The sequence below is a fragment of the Bombina bombina genome, chromosome 7, assembly GCF_027579735.1.
Source record: "Bombina bombina isolate aBomBom1 chromosome 7, aBomBom1.pri, whole genome shotgun sequence".
NCBI lineage: Eukaryota > Metazoa > Chordata > Amphibia > Anura > Bombinatoridae > Bombina > Bombina bombina.
Window position 1 is genome coordinate 384,476,272 of NC_069505.1, and position 18,871 is coordinate 384,495,142.

The 18,871-nt window shown below is 40.3% G+C and overlaps 1 protein-coding gene across 2 annotated transcripts in view; it reads left to right on the forward strand.

Annotated features, from left to right (window-relative positions):
* C7H3orf18 (chromosome 7 C3orf18 homolog) overlaps positions 1-7,142 on the forward strand; it is a 30,831-nt gene extending 23,689 nt beyond the window's left edge. For both annotated transcript variants that reach the window (XM_053689022.1, XM_053689021.1), the window contains exon 5: positions 4,539-7,142. In XM_053689022.1, coding sequence (XP_053544997.1) covers positions 4,539-4,619 — 81 coding nt within the window. In that variant the 3' untranslated portion in view covers positions 4,620-7,142. The remainder of the gene's footprint in view (positions 1-4,538) is intronic.
* The last annotated feature ends 11,729 nt before the right edge of the window (positions 7,143-18,871 follow it).

Below are 18,871 nucleotides of genomic sequence, written 5' to 3' on the forward strand. Positions count from 1 at the left end.
AGGCTTGGTTCCAGACACAATGGGTGCACTTGCAGGCTTGGTTCCAGACACAATGGGTGCACTTGCAGGCTTGGTTCCAGACACAATGGGTGCACTTGCAGGCTTGGTTCCAGACACAATGGGTGCACTTGCAGGCTTGGTTCCAGACACAATGGGTGCACTTGCAGGCTTGGTTCCAGACACAATGGGTGCACTTGCAGGCTTGGTTCCAGACACAATGGGTGCACTTGCAGGCTTTGTTCCAGACACAATGGGTGCACTTGCAGGCTTTGGTTCTAGACACAATGGGGGCACTTGCAGGCCTGGTTCCAGAAATAGGAGCTTACATTTACTACAGTGTAGTACTGTAGCTGTACTTTTTTCCACACTATAGCTGCTGAACATGAGAAAATGTATTATATGGAATGTGTTAAAATGTTACACTTTTAGGAACTGTGTAGCTTCGCTTACGTCAAAAAAGAAAATTTATTTTTGAAGCTTGAATTATATAGCAGTGCTATGCGGGTAGTAGGGAGACATTATGCTAGAAAGATGCAGTAATCACAAAACCTTATTAGCTTGGACATCATAGGGCATTAGTGAAGCAGCACTAATTGGGCCTCATTAAACCATGAAGCAGGGTACTATGTGTGTGTGTGTGTGTACAGGGAGTGCAGAATTATTAGGCAAGTTGTATTTTTGAGGATTAATTTTATTATTGAACAACAACCATGTTCTCAATGAACCCAAAAAACTAATTAATATCATAGCTGAATATTTTTGGAAGTAGTTTTTAGTTTGTTTTTAGTTATAGCTATTTTAGGGGGATATCTGTGTGTGCAGGTGACTATTACTGTGCATAATTATTAGGCAACTTAACAAAAAACAAATATATACCCATTTCAATTATTTATTTTTACCAGTGAAACCAATATAACATCTCAACATTCACAAATATACATTTCTGACATTCAAAAACAAAACAAAAACAAATCAGTGACCAATATAGCCACCTTTCTTTGCAAGGACACTCAAAAGCCTGCCATCCATGGATTCTGTCAGTGTTTTGATCTGTTCACCATCAACATTGCGTGCAGCAGCAACCACAGCCTCCCAGACACTGTTCAGAGAGGTGTACTGTTTTCCCTCCTTGTAAATCTCACATTTGATGATGGACCACAGGTTCTCAATGGGGTTCAGATCAGGTGAACAAGGAGGCCATGTCATTAGATTTTCTTCTTTTATACCCTTTCTTGCCAGCCACGCTGTGGAGTACTTGGACGCGTGTGATGGAGCATTGTCCTGCATGAAAATCATGTTTTTCTTGAAGGATGCAGACTTCTTCCTGTACCACTGCTTGAAGAAGGTGTCTTCCAGAAACTGGCAGTAGGACTGGGAGTTGAGCTTGACTCCATCCTCAACCCGAAAAGGCCCCACAAGCTCATCTTTGATGATACCAGCCCAAACCAGTACTCCACCTCCACCTTGCTGGCGTCTGAGTCGGACTGGAGCTCTCTGCCCTTTACCAATCCAGCCACGGGCCCATCCATCTGGCCCATCAAGACTCACTCTCATTTCATCAGTCCATAAAACCTTAGAAAAATCAGTCTTGAGATATTTCTTGGCCCAGTCTTGACGTTTCAGCTTGTGTGTCTTGTTCAGTGGTGGTCGTCTTTCAGCATTTCTTACCTTGGCCATGTCTCTGAGTATTGCACACCTTGTGCTTTTGGGCACTCCAGTGATGTTGCAGCTCTGAAATATGGCCAAACTGGTGGCAAGTGGCATCTTGGCAGCTGCACACTTGACTTTTCTCAGTTCATGGGCAGTTATTTTGCGCCTTGGTTTTTCCACACGCTTCTTGCGACCCTGTTGACTATTTTGAATGAAACTCTTGATTGTTCGATGATCACGCTTCAGAAGCTTTGCAATTTTAAGAGTGCTGCATCCCTCTGCAAGATATCTCACTATTTTTGACTTTTCTGAGCCTGTCAAGTCCTTCTTTTGACCCATTTTGCCAAAGGAAAGGAAGTTGCCTAATAATTATGCACACCTGATATAGGGTGTTGATGTCATTAGACCACACCCCTTCTCATTACAGAGATGCACATCACCTAATATGCTTAATTGGTAGTAGGCTTTCGAGCCTATACAGCTTGGAGTAAGACAACATGCATAAAGAGGATGATGTGGTCAAAATACTAATTTGCCTAATAATTCTGCACTCCCTGTATATTGGTTTTAATCTTAGCTGAGAGCTTGTAAGTGAGTGCTGGACTTTCTCTGTGTGTTGTATTAATTTTTTTTGTAATTTTGCCTATGGGCCTTGCACTCAGGCCTGTCTGGGATTAACTGCCTTTGACTCTGGGGATAGCACAGCTTCCTGTGAGTGCCATTGAGCACCCAGTGCTGAGAATGTTACAGGGTCATTGGATGTGTACCCAGTCCAGAGAGTGCAGTCCCCTTCCGTGTTTTGTGTGTGTGTGTGTGTGTATATATATATATATATATATGTATATATGTGTGTGTATATATATATATATATATATATATATATATATATGTATGTATATATATATATATATATATATATATATATATATATATATATATATATATATATATATATATATATATATATATATATATATATATATATATATATATATATATATATATATATATATATATATATATATATATATATAACCAAATATATCTCCTAAACCTTCTGTGTCCCTTGGCAGGCAGAATACATCAAACAGTTGTGCATTTTATGTTTTGAGAGCTCTTAAAAGCTATCTGCAGTGCCGTACTGTTTATTGTGATGTATGTATCCTGCCAAGGGGCATGGGGTATTGTAAAACAACTTATTGAGGCATCACTTTAGGTTTGTTTTTAGATGTTGAAAGCGCATTGGAACAGTGGAGATATTTCAAAGAAAATGTGCAGTATTTTTAAAATGCATGAACAGGTTGAGTGCAGGGTAAATAAGAAGTGCTGAGAGAAACGTGGTATGCAGCGGAAGATGATGAATAGTGAAGAAAAGATGTGCAGAAGGGAGAGTAAGCTTAAAGGGCATATTTCTGTTTAAATATCTGCAAGAATATGAAGCTATGGCAAAGCATAAGTGTGAAATGTTGTCTTAAAGGGGCAGTGTACTGTAAAACTTGATACCCCTTAATGGGTTTCTAGTGACATTTTGTTATTCTAGCTGAAGAGTATAAAATGAGTAGGAAATTGTTCCTTTTAGGTTTATTTTTGATTATGAACTACCTGGGTTTGCTCTTTGAAACCACAACCCATTTAAATGGGTTGAGCTTGCAAGGCTATCAGTTCTTCTTACATAGTAACTCTTTATACACACACACAACCTCCTTATGTTATCTCTGTTTGTATACTTAGAGAGAACAATTGAAAATTAATATTTAAGAACTTATCTCTACAACCCCCCACTGGGAGTGTAATTTATTCTCCAGGTTATGTTTACACAGCTTTTCTTAGCGAATATTTAAAGGGACATGAAACCTAAAACATATACTTTTATGATTCAGACAGAACATGTGATTTTAAACAACTTTCGAAATGTACTTCTGTTCTCTAATTTGCATCATTCCCTTTGTATCCTTAGTTGAAAAGCATACCTAGGTAGGCTTGGGTGCAGCAATGCATTACTGGGAGCTAGCTGTTGATTGGTGGCTGCACATAAATGTCTCGTTATTGGTACGGTCTCCCAGTAGTGCACGGTTGCGGATACAAAGATAATAAAGCAAATTTTATAGTTTAAGTAAATTTGTAGAGTTGTTTCAAATCATGTTCGCTATATGAATCATGAAAGATGGTTTCATGTCCCTTTAAGTAATTATTGAAATGTTCAGTATAGGGTGGGGATATGGCAAGCAAAGCAGCTATTTCAAAAGACCTTATATCTAAAGACGTTATTTGTAATTAATTTAATATACTCCAGCAGGTAAAATAGATAGTTGGGAACACATTCAAGAGGAGAAAAGGTTACAGCACACTGTTACTTTAAAATACCTCACACCATTTAGTACAGTGTTTGGTAAAGCAGCAATAATCCTCAGCAGCATACAAAAGCCGGGAGCACTATGATACAGGTTTTCAGCCTGGTACTCCCAAACTAAGGTGCCGCCTGATTCAGCACTTCACCGGCTATTGTATCTGGTGATGTGCACCAGCTTTTTAGTAAATGCAACCTCTTCATTACTAGTCTTGTTAAAGAACCTGTGAAACGACTTTTCATGACCGCTGTTGACCTATTCTCTGTGATATTTAAATAGTAAGGACTCCATGAGGATTAATGCTTATAATATAAATACATAAATAAATTTAAAAAAAAAATAAAAAAATAAAAAATATATATATATATATATATATATATATATATATATATATATTAAGTTGTGTAGGTAAAACAAAGTGCAGCTTTTTGAAAACTGTAGAAAATGGGCTAATGTTTATGCTTCACTAAGCAATTAAAACATTATTGTCTTTATATTATTTATGTTGAATGTGTTTATAATATAAGTATTTGCCCACAGGTACTTCTCACCAGCCTGTGCCCACTGCAGAGACCCACTCGTCTTGTCTTCACAGACGTGGCAAACTCGATCACCGCCTGAAGAGTGAGATCACCGTTACAGAATTACAACCAGTCACTGTGACTCACTGTGTCATTTTTGTCACTGTGCCCAGGGCTAGATTATGGCAGCCCACTATACAGGGCTAAGTCACTCCTGGCACTGCTGCAGGGGAGGGAAAGCTTTGCAGACACCCAGTCATACACTAGGCCACTGACTGCTCTCTATACACTTATAGAAATCTCTTTGCCAGCTGTTTTCTTTACAATATGTGGTGTACCCCAAAGAGGTAGCACGTATAAGGTGCTCTGCACGCACACACAATATAAACTATTTCATAGGCAAACTGTTCTTTCAGTAATACTATTTTGTACTGACTTTTACTGGGTGTGCACTCATATGACGCTTTGTGTTATCACCGTTCTCTGTTCTGAAGCACTAGAATACTCATATGCTAGTGAGTGTATTGTCACACGGCTCTAAGGAGCTGTATGCTAGTATTTACATACACTGACCTGCCCCACTTTGTGCAGAAGACTTAAAATACACTGACTCTACATTGTCTCCATAGGTTTAACTACCATGTTGCTATCTGACCCGCATACACAGGGGGCCCGTGGATCTGGATATAGGGCTGAGAATTTGTGCCCAAATCAGCGAATATGTTATGTGTTTGGCAGTATGATTGTAACCCAGGAGAAGTATTATATTGTTTGTTTTCTTTTGTGTGTCACCTTGGGCAAACCCATCACCATTCACCGCCACTCATTCAACTGTGATAGATACAACATTATTCTCATTTTATAATATTATGTTTGAGGAGGCGTCATTTATAGTATAGTTTTTTTACAATTTTTAAGAGTCTGACATGAGCTATTCAGACCACAGGGTCCCTGGCATCCTTTTATATAAATGTGAGTTATATGTATGTATATATGAGGGCTAAGTGAAAGGGGTAGTGGAAAGAGCACAAGTCAGATTTTTCTTCTCAGGCACAATGGTACCTAGTTCTGTGTGTACTGAGTAAGTGCGCAGAAGTGAACAAACAGTGACTTCCTGTTACCATCATGATCTGCTTTAATTAGATGCCCTTCCGTTTTAGCACTACCCGAAACAATCACTGCAAAGACTAAGAATTGGTTTAGCATTTTATCATTGCTCTACAGAAAAGCTAGCTAGTGTGTATATAATTTGTGTGCACCTGAGGGCTTCAAGGGGCCCCTATGCACCAGCCCGTGGCCTCCATCCTTTCCTCTAGTGTAGAGAGCTAATGTCTAACCAACAAAACAGCCTTCTCATATACCATCTCCCAAAAACTAAGGCTTGTCCAAAAGATACATTTTGATTAGAAGGAACGTCTTTAGAGTCCCATCCAACAGATAAATAGCCTCATGTTAAAAAAAAATGTAACTATGTTTGCACAAGTATATTATACACTACAAGGCCTGACGCAAACAAGGGGTTTGTACAAGAAAATCCTGTTTGGTTTTTCTCTCTCTAGGGTTATACATGCTACCTCTTGTTTTATGGTCCAGGTACCACCTGGGAGTAGCTTCTTTTAGCCCAATTGTGCTTTTCGCTAAGGAAAACTTTCCTAATGTATATCAGTCTTATCCAGCCTAACAAGGTCAGTACAGCCTCAAAATACCAGGCAATTCCCCTCTGAACAAGGGAAATGGCAACCTCAGATCCCCAGGGTCATACTACAAATACATACACAAAGATAAGCGTCTACCAGGAATGAGCAAAACCTCAGTAGCTTGTTCTATGGCCCAGTTACCACCTGGGAGTAGCTTCTTTTAGCCCAATTGTGCTTTTCACAGAAGAAACACATAGCTCCTCCCCTTGTCATTAAGACTCCACTCTTAGTCTTCCTATTCCAGAGTGAAGAATACACATGTATGGAGGTATACATTACAGCACTGGGTGTGCTAAGAGCAAAACTGACAAACATCAAATGCTAGTAAACCCTCATTAACTGAACACCCCTAATTTAATTACTTTTGAAATGGACTTATTATGTTGGTAAGAATGACTATCCAGTCCCTTTGGGGACTCGTGAACACCTATGCTGTATATTATGGTTACCTGTCACTTGTGTACACACAGTGCATTGAGATAGGTTCCAGTAAAGGACAGTAATCAGCACAGACCCTGCATATATTCTCTGATGAAATACGGCATCAGCAAATCTGGACTTTTGTAAACCTGTGCTAATAAATTATCATTTGTCTATCTGCAATTGCCCCCCCACAGACAGAAAGTAGTGCACCTGCACAGACTGCCATGTACTGAATTACTGCAGTGTTTATGCCGCTCTGCACTGGGACTCCCGGCAGCAAACTCTTTGGGCCCTGGCTGGTCCTCATAATATTCAGCGGAAGAGCTGCTGCTTAACTCTTTCACTTCTGCATCTCAACACAGGAATGCCCAGTGACCAAGTGAGATGCTCTCGCAGTAAAAGGGTTACAGAGACCATTTTTTTTTGCTTTGTATTATTTATTGGAAGATTGATATTTATTTGTTTTGATTCCTCATGCTTCATTAAAATTCTTGGACCTCTGAGATGTATGGACCTTAATAATTTCCTTTTTTGTTCACATCCTCAGGACTTAACCGTTTTTCCTTTCACTGTATTTTGGAAGCCCCTCGTCAGCATAAATAGAGCAGTAAGTGTCTGATCAGCATGAATGGTAGAGGTCCTTGCAGAAAACAAAACCTTTATATACCCAGGATAGAATTTAGATCTATGTTTTATCAGAACAGTGTGGCACAACTGGGGCAGAAGAAAAACATTTTACACAAAGTAAGCAACATTTTACTACTTACCCTAGCATAAAAGCAGAGACTAAACGCTTATAAAATGATGTTAAACAGTTTTGTTTTTTCTATCAAGCATATTTAAAAAACAGTTCAAATATGTTATTGTTATGAAAAAAAAGAACTTTTAGTGAAAACTGCTTATTTTGCATGTGACACCGTTAGAATGTGCACAGCTGGTCTGTGGAATAGAAGCTTATTGGCTGATATAAAAATTACAGTGTAGACATTGTTAATGTTGTAAATGACTATTGTAGCTGGAAACAGATGATTTTTAATGGAATATCTACATAGGCGTACAGAGGCCCATTATCAACAACCATCTGTCCTGTGTTCCAATGGCACATTGTGTTTGCTAATCCAAGTTTATCATTTAAAAAGGCTAATTGATCATTGGAAAACTATTTTGCAATTATGTTAGCACAGCTGAAAACTACTGTGCTAATTAAAGAAGTAATAGAACTGACCTTCATTAGACTAGTTGAGTATCTGGAGCATCAGCAATTGTGGGTTTGATTACAGGTTTAGATCGCCTAAAACAAAGAGCTTTCTTCTGAAACTCATCAGTCTATTCTTGTTCGGAGAAATGAAGTCTATTCCATGCAAGAAATTGGCAAGAAACTGAAGATCTCGTACAACGCTATGTACTACTACCTTAACAGAACAGTGCATACTGGCTCTAACCAGAATAGAACGAGGAGTGGGAGGCCCCAGTGCACAACTAAGCAAGAGGACAAATACATTAAAATGCCAAGCTTGAGAAACAGATGCCTCATAGGTCCACAACTGGCAGCTTTATTAAATAATACCCACAAAACACCATTCTCAATGTCAACAGTGAAGAGGCGACTCTGTGATGCTGGCCTTTTAGGCAGAGTTGCAAAGAAAAAGCTATATCTCAAAATGGCCAGTAAAAAGAAAAGAATATAGGAATAGTATAGTCAAAATTAAACTATCATGATTCAGATAGAGCATGCAATGTTAAGCAACTTTCTAAGTAACTCCAATTATCACATTTCTTCGTTCTCTTGGTATCTTTATTTGAAAAAGCAAGAATGTAAGCATAGGAGCCGGCCCATTTTTGGTTCAGCACCTGACTAGTGCTTTCTAATTGGTGTCTAAATGTAGCCACCAATAAGTAAGCGCTTAAAGCTAAATAGGATATGACCACTCTAATTGAAAGTTTAATTTAATACATACAATTTAATACAACAGGTGTATAAATAAAAATAATCCTAAAATCTACATGGATCCATGATAATAAAATGTCTAATCTAATCTTTAAAATGGACAGATAAAATCCTGTATGATGAGTTATACAACAATTTTAAAACACAAATGATGGATACAAAGAATCTCACAGGAAATATGTCATAAAATTGTAAGAGATCTCAAAATGCCAAAAATACAGTGATGCAATAAATATAATGATGCAATAAATATAATGATCCGTACAATGTGTGGTCAAAATGTCTTACTAATATATAGTCCAACTACTAACCTAACTAACTGTCTTGATAAAGGTCTGCTAAAGACCGAAACGTGTCGACTTACTGGTGAGCAATATTTCATATATTTTATGGTTATATGATTGTTACTACATCTGTTTTTTTCTGTTTAATTACAGGATTCACAGCTACTTTCTATTTTTATTTATTTTTCACGTGTTTTTACCTATTGGATATAACTGTCACCATCATATTTTTAGGATAACCATTATGAAGTTCTAAATATTGAACAGTTTTGATTTTTATTTTTGTGTTTTTTATTTTTGATTTTGACTTTGATTTTTACACAAATTTTTGCACTTTTTTCACAATTTTGGATTATTTATTTATTATCGGTTATTTGTAGAGCGCCAACATATTCCGCAGCGCTATAAACAAAGGGGGAGTACAACAAAACAATTATAGGGTAGAGGGCCCTGCCAAGAGTTGCACTGTTGTAGTCAGCTCTTAAGAAGGTGATCTACAAACAGCTAAACTTTTAGGCTTACATGCTAAGAGGGTTCAGGGGATTGCAGTGGAGGAGAGGAACTGGTATTAGGAAAGGTTAGCGTAGGTTGTATGCGTCCCTGAACAGTAGAGTCTTTAGGGAGAACTTGAAGCTTTTAAAACTAGAAGAGAGTCTTGTGGAGCGAGGCAGAGAGTTCCATAAGATGGGAGCCAGTCTGGAGAAGTCCTGTAAACGGGAGTGTGATGAGGTGACAAGAGAGGAGGAGAGGAGGAGGTCATGAGCAGAGCGAAGGGGACGGAGGGACAGTATCTGGAGACGAGGTCTGAGATGTAGGGGGGAGCAGTGCAGTTGAGGGCTTTGTATGTAAGAGTGAGAGTTTTGTGTTTGATCCTAGAGGCAAGAGGAAGCCAGTGAAGGGATTGGCAGAGAGGCGCAGCAGATGAAGAGCGACGTGTAAGGAAGATGAGTCTGGCAGAGGCATTCATTATGGATTGTAAAGGAGCTAGGCGGCAGGTGGGGAGACCAGAGAGGACAGAGTTGCAGTAATCAAGGTGGGAAAGAATGAGAGAGTGGATTAAAATCTTAGTTGTGTCTTGTGTAAGGAAGTGTCTAATTTTAGAGATGTTTTTAAGGTGGAAGAGGCAGGCTGTAGCCAAGGACTGAATGTGAGGAGTGAAGGAAAGATCTGAGTCAAATGTGACCCCGAGACATCGGGCATGCGGGGTAGGGGTAATGATGGAGTTGTCGACAGTTATAGAGATATTGGGGGTGAAGATTTTGGAAGAAGGGGGGAAAATGAGGAGCTCAGTTTTGGAGAGATTTAGCTTGAGGTAGTGAGAGGACATCCAGGAAGAGATGTGAGAAAGACAGTTAGTGACACGGGTTAGCACGGAAGGAGATAGTTCTGGTGCAGAGAAGTAGATTTGGGTGTCATCGGCATACAAATGATATTGGAAACCGTGGGACTTAATTAGGGAACCTAGTGATGACGTATAGATTGAGAAGAGAAGGGGACCGAGGACAGAGCCTTGCGGTACTCCGACAGAAAGTGATGATGGGGCAGAGGAGGCCCCAGAGAAGGCTACACTGAAGGTATGGTTTGACAGGTAGGAAGAGAGCCACAAAAGGGCTGTGTCACAAATGCCGAAGGATTGGAGGGTTTGGAGCAAAAGAGGGTGGTCGACAGTGTCAAAGGCTGCGGACAGATAAAGGAGGATAAGCAGAGAGAAGTGGCCTTTTGATTTAGCTGTAAGTAGGTCGTTGGTGACCTTAACAATAGCTATCTCTGTGGAGTGATAGGGACGAAATCCAGATTGCAGCGGATCAAGAAGGGAGTTTAACGTAAGGAAATGGGATAGGCATGTATATACTAGTTTTTCGAGAAGCTTTGAAGCAAGAGGGAGGAGGGAATTAGGGTGGTAGTTGGATGGGGAGGTAGGATCAAGGGAAGGTTTTTTGAGGATAGGTGTGACCAGTACATGTTTCATCGATGAGGGAAATGTACCAGTGCTGAGGGAGAGGTTGAAAATGTGTGTTAGTATAGGGGTAAGGGTAGCAGAGAGAGAGGGGAGCAGCTGTGAGGGGATAGGGTCAAGGGGACAGGTAGTGAGGTGAGAGCACAGTATAAGTGCTGAAACTTCTTCCTCAGTAGCAGGGGAGAATGAACTAAGTTTCAGGTTATGAGGGTTGTGGTTGAGTGAGAGTATTTGAGGGGGGGAGAGAATGGAATTGTGTTGAGAGCTGATTTCATGTCTGATGGAGTCAATTTTGTTAATGAAGTGACTGGCAAAGTCTTGAGCTGACAGAGACGTTGTATTAGGACGTGGGGGAGGGCGGAGGAGAGTATTGAAAGTGGAGAACAGACGTTTTGGGTTTGAAGAAAGATTAGAGATAAGAGTAGAGAAGTAGTGTTGCTTGTGGAGATTAAGGGCAGAGTAGTAGGAGTTCAAGATGAATTTGTAATGAAGAAAATTAGCTGAACTCCATGATTTTCTCCAATGCCGTTCAGCAGTACGGGAACATCTGCGTAGGTACCGTGTCAGAGGAGTATGCCAGGGCTGGGGATGAGTGTGTGATTTCCGAGCAATGGTAAGAGGGGCGAGATTGTCAAGGACGGATATAAGGGTGGAATTATAGTGGCAGATAGATTGTTCAGGGCAGGAAAAGGAGGAGAAGGATGAGAGGAGCGGTTTAAGGGAATTAGCAAGTTGTTGCTGATCTAAAGACCTAATGCTTCTGTGAAGTTTGATGTGAGGAGTAGAAGGTGGGAGAGTTGTAGGAAGGGATGATATGTTGCAGGTAAGGAGATGGTGGTCAGAAAGAGGAAAAGGGGAGTTTGAGAGAGTGCATTGATAGCTAAAGATCAGGTCAAGAGAGTGACCGTCTTTGTGAGTGGGAGAATCAGTCCATTGTGACAGACCGAAGAGGAAGTGAGTTGCAGAAGCTGTTTTCCAGAAGGCTACCTGTAGTAAGTTAGATGGCAGTTGTTGCAGCTGAGTGGAAAAGTCTGTGTATTTTCTCTGAGTTTGGGAGAGGATGTGTTGGAAATCAAACTGTAGTAAGTTTAGATGGCAGTTGTTGCAGCTTAGTGGAAAAGTCTGTGTATTTTCTCTGAGTTTGGGAGAGGATGTGTTGGAAATCAAACTGTAGTAAGTTAGATGGCAGTTGTTGCAGCTGAGTGGAAAAGTCTGTGTATTTTCTCTGAGTTTGGGAGAGGATGTGTTGGAAATCAAACTGTAGTAAGTTAGATGACAGTTGTTGCAGCTGAGTGGAAAAGTCTGTGTATTTTCTCGGATTACCATTTTTCTTGAAGGCACATTTGGATATATTTCTATTTTTATCAGCAACACTGTTTTTCATCCTCACTTATTTGGATTGGAGTTGAATTGCTTATTACATTTTCTTTGAAGGCACACTTTTGGATATATATTGCCACATTATTCTTTAATTTCATTTAACTGGTTAGTAGTTGGACTATATATTAGTAAGACATTTTGACCACACATTGTACAGATCATTATATTTATTGCATCATTATATTTATTGCATCACTGTATTTTTGGCATTTTGAGATCTCTTACAATTTTATGACATATTTCCTGTGAGATTCTTTGTATCCATCATTTGTGTTTTAAAATTGTTGTATAACTCATCATACATGATTTTATCTGTCCATTTTAAAGATTAGATTAGACATTTTATTATCATGGATCCATGTAGATTTTAGGATTATTTTTATTTATACACCTGTTGTATTGAATTGTATGTATTAAATTAAACTTTCAATTAGAGTGGTCATATCCTATTTAGCTTTAAGCGCTTAATCACTAATTCTATTTTTTTTATTGGTGGCTATATTTAGACACCAATTAGAAAGCACTAGTCAGGTGCTGAACCAAAAATGGGCCGGCTCCTATGCTTATATTCTTGCTTTTTCAAATAAAGATACCAAGAGAACGAAGAAATGTGATCACTAATTCTATTTTTTCTATTCCTGACACTAGCTGTCCACTAGGGGACTTCTGTGAGTAAGCTTTAGGGGTAGTCCTAGCGCTTCGTTTACTATCATATACATTGGTGTAGCCACCAATAAGCAAGCGCTACCCAGGTGCTGAATCAAAAATGGGCCGGCTCCTAAGTTTACGTTCTTGCTTTTTTGAATAAAAATACCAAGAGAACAAAGAAAAAATGATATAGGAGTAAATTAGAAAGTTCCATAAAATTGCATGCTCTATCTGAATCATGAACGTTTAATTTTGACTAGCATATTGCTTTAAGGGCTAGATTACAAGTGAGGCGCAAATGATATTGTGTTTTGGCAAGCCTTTTTCATTACATATTACAAGTTTAGTGAAATCGCAATTGCCCTAGCACAATCGCCATTTACGCTTCAATCCTTAACTCAATCTCAGAGCTGTCGTTATCTGTTTTCCGAAACAAAAAAGTTGCACAAAATACTTCAAAAATACAAAGTACAGTTAAACTCATGTTAACGCTGTCTGTTTATAAAAATAAATAAAGGGCTCAAAGATAATGAGATCTCGGGTGTTAGAAGGAAAAAAAGGCAGATTAAAGGTTTTAACATTGAGATACATACAGATACATTGCTAAAGATGTATATAAATGTATATGTGTGTGTATACATATGTATTTACTGTATATGTGTATAATGTATTTACAGTCTTATATACACATATAAAAACCTTAAAACAGTATCTCACAAAAGTGAGTACACCCCTCACATTTTTGTAAATATTTTATTATATCTTTTCTTGTGACAGCACTGAAGAAATGACACTTTGCTACAATGTAAAGTGGTGAGTGTACAGCCTGTATAAAAGTGTAAATTTGCTGTCCCCTCAAAATAACTCAACACACAGCCATTAATGTTTAAACCGTTGGCAACAAAAGTGAGTACACCCCTAAGTGGAAATGTCCAAATTGGGTCCAATTAACCATTTTCCCTCCCCGGTGTCATGTGACTCATTAGTCTTACAAGGTCTCAGGTGTGAATGGGGAGCAGGTGTGTTAAATTTGGTGTTATCGCTCTCACACTCTCTCATACTGGTCACTGGAAGTTCAACATGGCACCTCATGGCAAAGAACTCTCTGAGGATCTGAAAAAAAGAATTGTTGCTCTACATAAAGATGGCCTAGGCTATAAGAAGATTGCCAAGACCCTGAAACTGAGCTGCAGCACGGTGGGCAAGACCATACAGTGGTTTCACAGGACAGGTTCCACTTAGAACAGGCCTCGCCATGGTCAACCAAAGAAGTTGAGTGCACGTTCTCAGCGTCATATCCAGAGGTTGTCTTTGGGAAATAGACGTATAAGTGCTGCCAGCATTCCTGCATTGGTTGAAGGGGGGGGGGGGGTCAGCCTGTCAGTGCTCAGACCATACGCCGCACACTGCATAAAATTGGTCTGCATGGCTGACGTCCCAGAAGAAAGCCTCTTCTAAAGATGATGCACGAGAAAGCCCGCAAACAGTTTGCTGAAGACAAGCAGACTAAGAACATGGATTACTGGAACCATGTCCTGTGGTCTGATGAGACCAAGATAAACTTATTTGGTTCAGATGGTGTCAAGCGTATGTGGAGGCAACCAGGTTTGGAGTACAAAGACAAGTGCGTCTTGCCTACAATCAAGCATGGTGGTGGGAGTGTCATGGTCTGGGCCTGCATGAGTGCTGCTGGCACTGGGGAGCTACAGTTTATTGAGGGAACCATGAATGCCAACATGTACTGTGACATACTGAAGCAGAGCATGATTCCCTCCCTTCAGAGACTGGGCCGCAGGGCAGTATTCCAACATGATATCGACCCCAAGCAAACCTCCAAGACGACCACTGTCTTGCTAAAGACGCTAAGAGTAAAGGTGATGGACTGGCCAAGCATGTCTCCAAACCTAAACCCTATTGAGCATCTGTGGGGCATCCTCAAACGGAAAGTGGGGGAGTGCAAGGTCTCTAACATCCACCAGCTCCCTGATGTCGTCATGGAGGAGTGGAAGAGGACTCCAGTGGCAACATGTGAAGCTCTGGTGAACTCCATGCCCTAGAGGGTTGAGGCAGTGCTGGAAAATAATGGTGGCCACACAAAATTTTGACACTTTGGGCCCAATTTGGACATTTCCACTTAGGGGTGTACTCACTTTTGTTGCCAATGGTTTAGTCATTAATGGCTGTGTGTTGTTATTTTGAGGGGACAGCAAATTTACACTTTTATACAGGCTGTACACTCACTACTTTACATTGTAGCAAAGTGTCATTTCTTCAGTGTTGTCACATGAAAAGATATAATAAAATATTTACAAAAATGTGAGTGGTGTACTCACTTTTGTGAGATACTCTATGCACACACGTATATATATATATATATATGTATATGTAGTGAATTAGAGCTCTTTGCCATTAAAGAGATAGTAAAGCCCAAATTAAACTTTCATGATTCAGATAGGACATGTAATTTTAAACAACTTTCTCATTTACATTTATTATCAAATTTGCTTTGTTCTCTTGGTATTCATAGTTAAAAGCTAAACCTAGGTAGGCCCATATGCTAATGTCTAAACCCTAATCTCAATGCATTTGACAGTTTTTCACAACTAGAGGGCGTTAGTTGTGTTTCATATAAATAGCATTGTGCTCATGCACATGGAGTTATTTAAGTCAGCACTAATTGCCTGAAATTCAAGTCTGTCAAAAATCCCTCCCTACAACTCCCCCTCCCTCTACCCCTCACACCAAACTTTACAGAAGCACTAAGTCATTAGATCAGCAACAGCTCGCTAGCTCTCTCGAACCTTTCCTCTCTTCCACCCCGTCCTTTTCATGCCCTGACTAATCTATCTGCCACTATAACTCCACCCTTACATCGGTCATTGACAATCTGGCCCCACCTACGATAGCTCAGAAACCACACTCTAATCCTCAGCCCTGGCATACTCCTCTGACACGGTACCTATGCAGATGTTCCCGTACTGCTGAGCGACACTGGAGAAAATCTCGGAGTTCAGCTGACTTTCTTCACTACAAGTTCATCTTGAATGCCTACTATTCTGTCCTTAATCTTTAGAAGCAACATTACTTCTCTACTGTCATCTCCACTCTTTCCTCTAACCCAAAATGTCTGTTTTCCACGTTCAATACTCTTCTCCGCCCACCCCCACCTCCTAATACAACTTCTCTCTCAGCTCAAGATTTTGCCAGCCACTTCAATAACAAAATTGACTCCACAAGATATGAAATCAGCTCTCAACATACTACCAATCTCGCATCCCTTCAAAAGCTCACAATCATCCAAAACTCAGCCATAAATTTAGCTCTTTTGCCCCTGTTACCAAGAAAGAAGATTCTGCCCTTATACTGTACTTCCACCTCACTTCCTGTCCCATCAACCCCATCTCCTCACAGTTACTCCCCTCCCTATCTTCTACCCTTACCCCTATACTCACACACATCTTCAACCTCTCCCTCAGCACTGGTATATTTCCCTCATCTCTAAAACATGCACTGGTCACACCTATCCTCAAAAAAACCTCTCGATTCAACCTCCCCATCCAACTACCGTCCTATTTCCCTACTCTCTCTTGCCTCAAAGCTCCTTGAAAAGCTAGTATATGCATGCCTATCCCATTTCCTTACACTAAACTCTCTTGGCCCACTGCAATCTGGATTTCGTCCCCATCACTCCACAGAGACAGCAATTGTCAAGGTTACCAATGACATACTTGCAGCAAAATCCAAATGCCACTTCTCTCTGCTTATCCTCCATGATCTGTCTGCAGCTTTTGATACTGTTGACCACCCTCTTTTGCTCCAAACCTTCCAATCCTTCGGCTTCTGCAACACAGCTCTCTTGTGGTTCTCTTCCTATCTATCTAACCGTACCTTTAGTGTAGCCTTCTCTGGATGCATCCTCTGTACCCCGTTCTGTTGGGGTACCTCAAGGCTCTGTCCTCGGTCCCCTTCCCTCTTCAATCTACACGTCATTATTAGGTTCCTTTTTATAAAGTCCCATGGGTTTCAATACCATTTGTATGACGATGACACCCAAATCTATCTCTCTGCATCAGGCCTATCTCCTTCCTTACTAACCCATGTCACTAACTGTCTTTCTCATATCTCATCTTGGATGTCTTCTCACTACCTTAAGCTAAATCTCTCCAAAACTGTTTATAATTCCATCATTACCCCTACCCGGCATGCCAGATGATCTTTCACTCCTCACATTCAGTCATTGGCTAAAGCCTGCCGCTTCCACCTTAAAAACATCTCTAAAATTAGACATATCCTTACACAAGAAACATTTGAATCCATTCTCTCATCCTTTCGCGCCTCGACTATTGCAACTCCGTCCTCTCTGGTCTCTCTAGCTGCCACCTAGCTCCTTTACAATCCATAATAAATGCCTCTGCCAGGCTCATCTTCCTTATACGTTGCTCTTTATCTGCTGCACCTCTCTGCCAATCCCTTCACTGGCTTCCTCTTGCCTCCAGGATTAAACACAAAATCCTCACTCTGACATACAAAGCCCTCAACTGCACTGCTCCCCCTACATTTCAGACCTTGTCTCCAGATACTCTCTCTCCTGTCCCCTTCGCTCTGCTCACGATTTCCTACTCTCCTCCTCTCTTGTTACTTCCTCACATTCCCGTTTACAGGACTTCTCCAGACTTGCTCCTATCTTGAGGAACTCCCTGCCTCGCTCCACAAGACTCTCCATTAGTTTTAACAGCTTCAAGCGCTCCCTAAAGACTCTACTATTCAGGGATGCTTACAACCTACACTAACCTTTCCTAACTCCATTGCTTTCCCCTTGAACCCCTTAGAATTTAAGCCTATGAGCCCAGCTGTTTGTAGATCGCCTTCATAAGGGCCGACTACAACAGTGCAACTCTCGGCAGAGCCCTCTACCCATTTGATCCCTATAATTGTTATTTTGTATACCGCCTATGCTTATAGCGCTGCGGAATCTGTTGGCGCCCTACAAATACCTGATGATAATAATAATAAAAGATCTTTGATAAGGGGGCAATCTGCTGAAGCTTAGATACAAGGTAATTACAGAGGTAAAAGGTATATTTTTATAACTGTGGTTATGCAAAACTGGGGAATGGTAAATTAAACTCTTAGCGACCAAGGACGGGCCGGGCACATCCTTACAAAAAATGGTCGTTAACGACCAAGGACGTGCCTGGCACGTCCTCTGGGGTTTCAAGTGCTGGAAGTGATCGTGATATGAGGGAGGCGGGTGGGCGGCCCATCATTGGAGCAGTTCCTGTTCCTGGAGTGCGCCGCAGAGCACAGGAGTGCGCATACGCTACAAATTCATATGTACAGTATAAAGGAAGGAGGGAGGGGGGGGAATAAATCTTGGGAAAGGGATCTCGGAGGGGGGAGGGTATTGAGGGGATGCAGCTACACTACAGAAATAGGGCAAAAAAAAAAAAATAAAACCCCAATTTTGTAAGCAAACTGGATACTGGCAGGTCGGTACCCAAAATGGCGGCAAATAGGTCGAGGGGAGAGGGTTAGAGAGCTGTTTAGGGGGGATCCAACACTGCAGAATATATATATATATACAGGGAGTGCAGAATTATTAGGCAAGTTGTATTTTTGAGGATTCATTTTATTATTGAACAACAACCATGTTCTCAATGAACCCAAAAAACTCATTAATATCAAAGCTGAATATTTTTGGAAGTAGTTTTTAGTTTGTTTTTAGTTTTAGCTATTTTAGGGGGATATCTGTGTGTGCAGGTGACTATTACTGTGCATAATTATTAGGCAACTTAACAAAAAACAAATATATACCCATTTCATTTATTTATTTTTACCAGTGAAACCAATATAACATCTCAACATTGACAAATATACATTTCTGACATTCAAAAACAAAACAAAAACAAATCAGTGATCAATATAGCCACCTTTCTTTGCAAGGACACTCAAAAGCCTGCCATCCATGGATTCTGTCAGTGTTTTGATCTGTTCACCATCAACATTGCGTGCAGC